Here is a 6,584-nt window from a genome sequence, read left to right as displayed (position 1 = left end):
CACCCCCCCCCCCCCCCCCCCCCCAAGAAACGAGAAGTCACAGTTGTTTAAAACAGGATGTATAAGTCACATACAGTCAACTGTCAATTTCTCTGTTGGAATCACATGTTTCTTAACAGTTTATTTCTGCAATATAGACAAATGATGGGTGAAGAGCTTTCTGGTCTGAGCGTCAAAGATTTGCAGAACTTGGAGAACCAACTGGAAACGAGTCTCCATGGTGTTCGTGTAAGAAAGGTATGAAATTTCCAGATCCAACAAATGTTCACTATATTAATTAAATAAAAACTAACTCTACCCCCACATGTCTACAGGACGAAATTCTGATTGATGAGATACAAGAACTAAACCGAAAGGTCAATCAACATAAAATGCAGAGACTCTTATCAATTTATTCTAATCTAAAAAGTATAACTTCTCAAGATACTAAATTAATATTTTTCCTTGCAGGGAAACCTCATTCATCAGGAAAACATGGACCTATATAAGAAGGTAAACCTAATTCGTCAAGAAAATATGAAATTGTGTAAGAAGGTATCAATGTACATCACTAAAAGCTTTCACATGCTTCAAGATCAATTATTTCCTTTTGTTTTCTTATACCAAGTGAAAGAGTCAACCATTCTTCTTAGAACTCTGGCAAATTGTTTCTACATTGTGTTAAACTACAGGTTTATGGAAATAGAGATGCAAATGGAGTGAGCAGAAGTCCCCTTGTTGCGAACAGTTTAAGCATCAATGAGGACCTTCATGCTCCTGTTCATCTCCAGCTTAGCCAGCCACAGCAACAGAACTATGAGGCATCGGGAACTACCGAATTGGGGTAATTTCTTGCTCATATGCTTCATCTGGAAGCACAATGGTAATTCACTAACCTGATCATTGACTATCGTCTTACTGGAAAATGCTGCAGGCTACAACTGCATTCGCAGTGAAAACCAGCCTCGTAAGAGTTTTCTGTTCTCATGTTGAAGAAGCAGCTGTGCTTACAGAGCTATGTTTTAACTTTTAATGGTAGTAATGATATAGAACCCAGAGATGTCAGGAAAAAATCTTCAGTTCACAAGGTTTATGACATCAAGTTTGACAAGTGTGAGGTAATCCTTAGCACAACTACTTAAAGTAAGATAACAACAAATAAAGGAATACATTGGCACAGTATCTCTACATATCTTTATCTTTCTTCGCACTTCATGCTTATGATGTGTATGCCCTGTATACTAGGATTGTACTTGATGACGTTTTCAAATAGCTATAAATAGTTGACTACTTAAAACAGGGGTGGGAGCAAAGAAATGCAATCAGAAAAAGGATATACATAACAGTAACTCCTCAAAGAAATTCCTTGAGAAACACACCACAAGCAAACAGTACAAAGCAGAGCTAAGAAACTTAATAAAGTAAGCCATACCGCATTGTTGCATCAATATGCTTTGCGTGCAATAGTCTTTAGCAAGGGACAGATTAAATTCATTTCACACCAGTGTCGAACTTCAAATTCAAGTGCTAAACAAAAAAGATACAACAAGCATTTGTATTAGTAATGCTCTTCCCAGAAATTTTAGAATGGATGATCAAATAATATATGAAGCAACAACAACAACAATATACCTAGTGCAATCCCACAGGTGAGGTCCGGGTCGGTAGACTGTACGCAGACGTTATCTCTATCTCATGGAGGTAGAGAGGCTGTTTCCAAAAGACACTCGCGCTCAAGTAACAGATAATATATGGAGCATGCTCCACAAACAGTCTTTTCTGCCGAAGACAGTAAGTACTTCTTAAACAAGCTATTTCTGGATCACAAGGATTCCAATGGTAAACCTACACGAATGCATGCACTATCAACAACCAAATTTTCTATACTACAGAAGACAGACTCTCATCAAATGACCTATTTGTACAGCAATGGATTGCATACTAAATTAACATGGAAGAAACATGTTTAGGTCATGATGTGTGTGAGCATAAAGTCCATCGTAGGCAAAACTTCGTATTACTTTGGAGAGTACACATAAACAGAACATGTCATCTAAAAGGAGTAAAGTCTTCACCACGAAGGATTATTCATCTTCTATCAGGAGATAGTTTACAAGAACGTAAATGAAGGAATAACTGTTACCATTGACAAAAAAAGTGAATGAAGGGCTATTAGGTAGTGAATAGGACTAGGACATTAATAAGGCATAAACTCCATGGAAGTTATCAAACTTTAGTGCGTCAGGTACTATGTATTGACAAGGTAAATGGAATTTATAAAACTAGAAATTTGAATCTAATTGAACAGCAAAACTGCAAGCATGCTATGTTATACTACAAAAGAATATGATACCATTAATTTAGGAATTCTGGAAAACTGTAAAAGAGAAGATTTGTTTTAGATTTTAGTGGAATAATCAGAGCACGATAGAGCATCTTCTACAATGCCAATACTTAAACCGATTGGAACATTTATTACAACCAATGCTCAATAACAGCAGCAGCAGCCATTTCAAACAGTGAGAATACAAGACATAATTTAACAATGTCCTTTGTGTCAAGATTCTCAGTTCAAGACAAATAGACACAAAAGAGGGGGAGATTAGGTTCCATTTTGACTAGCACCTGGATAACAATGAAGATGATTCTCACATCTCCATGTGGTGCAGTAAGGTTCTTAAAGTTGCATGAACGAACAAATTCTGAGGAAACTGGCCTGACTCAAGAGAAAAAATGGATCATCTAGAGTTACTGCAGTAGTATGTCTGCTAAATAACAATTTTCATCAACGTAGTAAAAAGATCAAAAAATTTCCAAACAAGTTGGACAAGGATAGCGTCTTCCACACAGCAAAGATCTATAACACCACATTTGAGTGAGATGACATGGTACTCTCTCAAACACCAAATTGTCTTTTAGCAACATAATATGTCCAATCCAAGTAAATAAAACTACAGAAAGGTAAATATGCTAGTCGGCACTGTTACAACCACAGCATTAATAAGTTACCCTATTGATGGGACAGGCCTGGAAATAGTGTTACTTAATTTATCTCTAAACATCATTTGTACTGCCTAAAGTTCCAGTTTGAGGTGTCCTTGCAATATAGTATGAGGTGATTCCAAGCTTTCTTTCCCCATTTTTTTAAAATTTCACAAACTCTTTTTAACTTTATAAACGGTTTAACCTTCTACAACCATTCCAAAAATGTGACATTGCTTTAAGGTAGGTGAACCATAAACCTTTACATGCCTACAATACCCAAAATCTCGATGACTCTTGGGTGTCCCAGATCACACACCTCTTTATTCAAGAGTTTATGGAAGTATGTCTGCCATCTACACCTAATAAGAGTCCCATCCACCAATACCGTGTCATCCTCATCTTTGATGCACTTCACTTGCTCCAAGTCACAAGTCTTCTCCTCTCTCACCTTGGTTGTCGTGTACAACTGCTTGTCCCAGCCTATGTCCCCAAGTTCTTCATACAGACGTCCAAAACCCCTGCAGTCTTTGCTGCCTTAACTGCTAATTTCACCTCCTTCCTCACTTTCTTATACTCCTCCTTGTTCATCCTCTTCTCCTCATTGTCTTTTCTTTCTACTATCTTCACATATGCTGCTTTCTTGGCGTCCACTTTTCCTTGGACCTCTTCATTCCACCACCAATCCTCTTTTGTGTCCACTGGAGTAACCCTTCAAGATCTCTAGCACCGCTCTAGCTGCTCCCTTAATGTAAGTCACAGTCATCGACCACATGCTACTCGTGTCCCCACTGCTCCTCCAGGTCCCCATTGCTATCAACATCTCCACAACTCCTAAGTATTATCCTAAGTCAACGCACCCCACTTGATCTGCCTTGATCTTTGGGTGACCATACACGACACTTTTCTCCTCTTCCTCGTTATTACGATGTCTATCATAACCATCTTATTTTGCTTATAAGTCATATTCACAGTTAAGTCATGTGAATCTATTGTATAAACAATATGGTAACAAGTCAACTTTATTGCATTAACAAGACTAACTATAACTGAATTATATCAGTAACAGAAGTATCAAATTTGTTTCTTTTATCCCTCTGAACCTAAAACTTCCTCTGACACATTAACAAAAGGGTCCTCTAAACCTAATACTTACTCTGTCACATTTACCTAAGGGGATACTATTACTTTTTGGGGAGTCAGAGGTTTTTCTTTTACGACAAGCTTTTATAAAAAATTACTAAATATTTTGATCTATTAATTTTTGTGACCAACCGCACTTGTTTCACAATTTTCACTATGTAAAATTTATGTCAAATTCTTGATGAATCTATGTCTAAATCCACACTGAAAATTAGGTATTTTGACCCTCATACTATAAAGCAGAGGAAGTGTTATACAATATATAAGATCACTTGGAACTTCTATGATGCACTTTACAAGGATGTGATTAAATGAATGCACTAAAGCTTTCCATCACATCCAGAACTATCTGTGGAATGGAAACTGGACTAGCTCAACTAGGACCAACTGATCCGTCATTTACCAAAACGCTAACATAGCTCACTAGCCACCAAATCTATGAGGTAGAAATCCATCTCAAAATGAGACTAGGTTTAACACAACAAAAACAAAGTATTATTGAAATCTTGAAACTCACCAGTTGCATAAACAACTGAATTTTCTATTTGCCAACCATTATCTAATTTTATAAAAACAAGAGTCTCAATAACTTATGGTTTATGGTTTTTAAAGATGAGGAATATTTATATGTTCCAATAATTAATATTTTACAGGTTACTTTAAGTTATGTCTTACGTTATTATTAATCTACAACCATTTCATTTGACCAACAGCCAAATCAAATTTCAAGTAAGACTTTATATTTTTTTGACTTTAATGAGAAAAATTGTTCTTTTCTTAATGTTTCAAATTATTACTAATTATTTTCAATAATATCTCAAGCAACAAATTATAAGAACATTCTGCCCTAACCTTCACAAAAGTAAACCTAGGTCAGTAACCAAAATAGGAGGCAACATAAGAAAGTATTTTGGTAGAAGCAGTTACTGTAATGTGATAACTTTCAAGCGAAAGGTTGCTAGTGAGCTAAAGACAAATACAGCAAATATAGAATGATCACTTAAACTTTAAAATTCATCAAGCTGAGAGATATAAGCTTCATGATTAATCCTTCTTGTTCCAAAAATAAAGCTTTGAGGAGTTATCCATGTGTGTACAGTGTCATATCAGTCCATACACTAACAAGTATTTTGAAATTACAGGTGAACAACAGTTTGAACCTGTGCGTGGTAGATTCATAAATCACTGTCTTAATCCATATGGCTACATCCACTCCCTCACCTTCTTAAGTTCCACTTTTACAGATTTAAATTGGAAACAAAATATTCAAGTCAAATATCTATCATCTTTCTTATTTCAATGATGTTCTTATTCAAAATTATGATTAAAATATAAAGTAAAAATAACCAAAAAAAGAAAATATAGCAGCAAGAAGAGGTAAAATCAAAATACATTACTCATAAGCTAATCTTTTCTCCTTTTCAGAAAAACAAATGCGCCCACTCAGGCTTTGGGGAGGGTAGAATGTACGCAGACCTAACAACTATCTCGTGGAGGTAGAGAGGTAATTTCCGAAAGACTCACAGCTCAAGTGCAACAAATCTAGGTACAAATAAGACACAGACAATGACAACAAAAATAGTACGACAGTTGAAATATCAAAACAAGAACTACAATAATACTAGTATAAGAATACTAGTTGGTAAAATATCTTTTCTTTCCTAAGCAATATATAAGATCCAATACAGTGTACAACGATCATCCTTCAATCCTACAACTCTTTATTCTATCCCTCAATATGGACAATTCCCTAAACTTTAATCTTAAAAGCATATGCCTAAACTAAAGGAATCATTTACGCAAGATGAATTTTCATTTCTCTCGAAAAAAATCCTCAATTTATGTTAGTACAATGCTGAAATACAAAAGAAGTAGATTAGGTAGCCAATCCATTTCACGCAGTAAATTGCTTGTAATATGATCACTAAACAATTTTAGAGGGACAAAGCTAGTTAACAATAATATATTCCAGAGAAATGTGTAACAGTTAACATGATGTTACAAGATTTCAATTAGGTCGCCAAGTGGTATTTCAGTTCAACTTCTACTGTAGGCCATTAAACTGGTAAATCAATCATTTTCTTGCTGATAATGTGATAGCTATCTGTATTTTACATGATGTTGTATAGATCACTTAAGATCAAAAATACAAAATGATAACAAAAGTAACAGGAGGTAATCATAACACAGTTCGCGGGAGAAGCCATAAGATGTACAGCAGCACTAAGATTATATCACACAGATAGAAAGCATATTTGACCTCTAATATACACAATTACATAAAGTAAATGCTATATGTATTCCGTCATACTATTCTATGAACTACTATGATAAATTGGTGCCGAAAAAGAAAAAATGCAAAAGAAACAAACAGAAGAAAAGTGTACATGCAATAACAAATCTGAAGCCAGCACAGATTTCACCGAGAAACATTAAAGTAATTTTCTTTAACTCAAGTACAGAAGCAAAATTGTTTGCCA

At 35.3% G+C, this 6,584-nt stretch overlaps 1 protein-coding gene across 4 annotated transcripts in view; it reads left to right on the top strand.

The window, feature by feature from the left end:
• Positions 1–1,274, top strand: part of LOC102593715 (MADS-box transcription factor 23-like) — an 18,143-nt gene extending 16,869 nt beyond the window's left edge. For 3 of the 4 annotated variants that reach the window (XM_015309878.1, XM_015309863.1, XM_015309846.1), the window contains exons 5-9: positions 138–237; positions 315–356; positions 451–534; positions 672–823; positions 914–1,274. In XM_015309878.1, coding sequence (XP_015165364.1) covers positions 138–237; positions 315–356; positions 451–534; positions 672–823; positions 914–935 — 400 coding nt within the window. In that variant the 3' untranslated portion in view covers positions 936–1,274. The remainder of the gene's footprint in view (positions 1–137; positions 238–314; positions 357–450; positions 535–671; positions 824–913) is intronic. The other variant, XM_006337958.2, reaches the window with a different exon arrangement.
• The last annotated feature ends 5,310 nt before the right edge of the window (positions 1,275–6,584 follow it).

This window comes from Solanum tuberosum, unplaced genomic scaffold, assembly GCF_000226075.1.
Source record: "Solanum tuberosum cultivar DM 1-3 516 R44 unplaced genomic scaffold, SolTub_3.0 scf00002, whole genome shotgun sequence".
NCBI classification, from domain to species: domain Eukaryota; kingdom Viridiplantae; phylum Streptophyta; class Magnoliopsida; order Solanales; family Solanaceae; genus Solanum; species Solanum tuberosum.
This window is presented reverse-complemented; position numbering and strand designations above follow the sequence as displayed.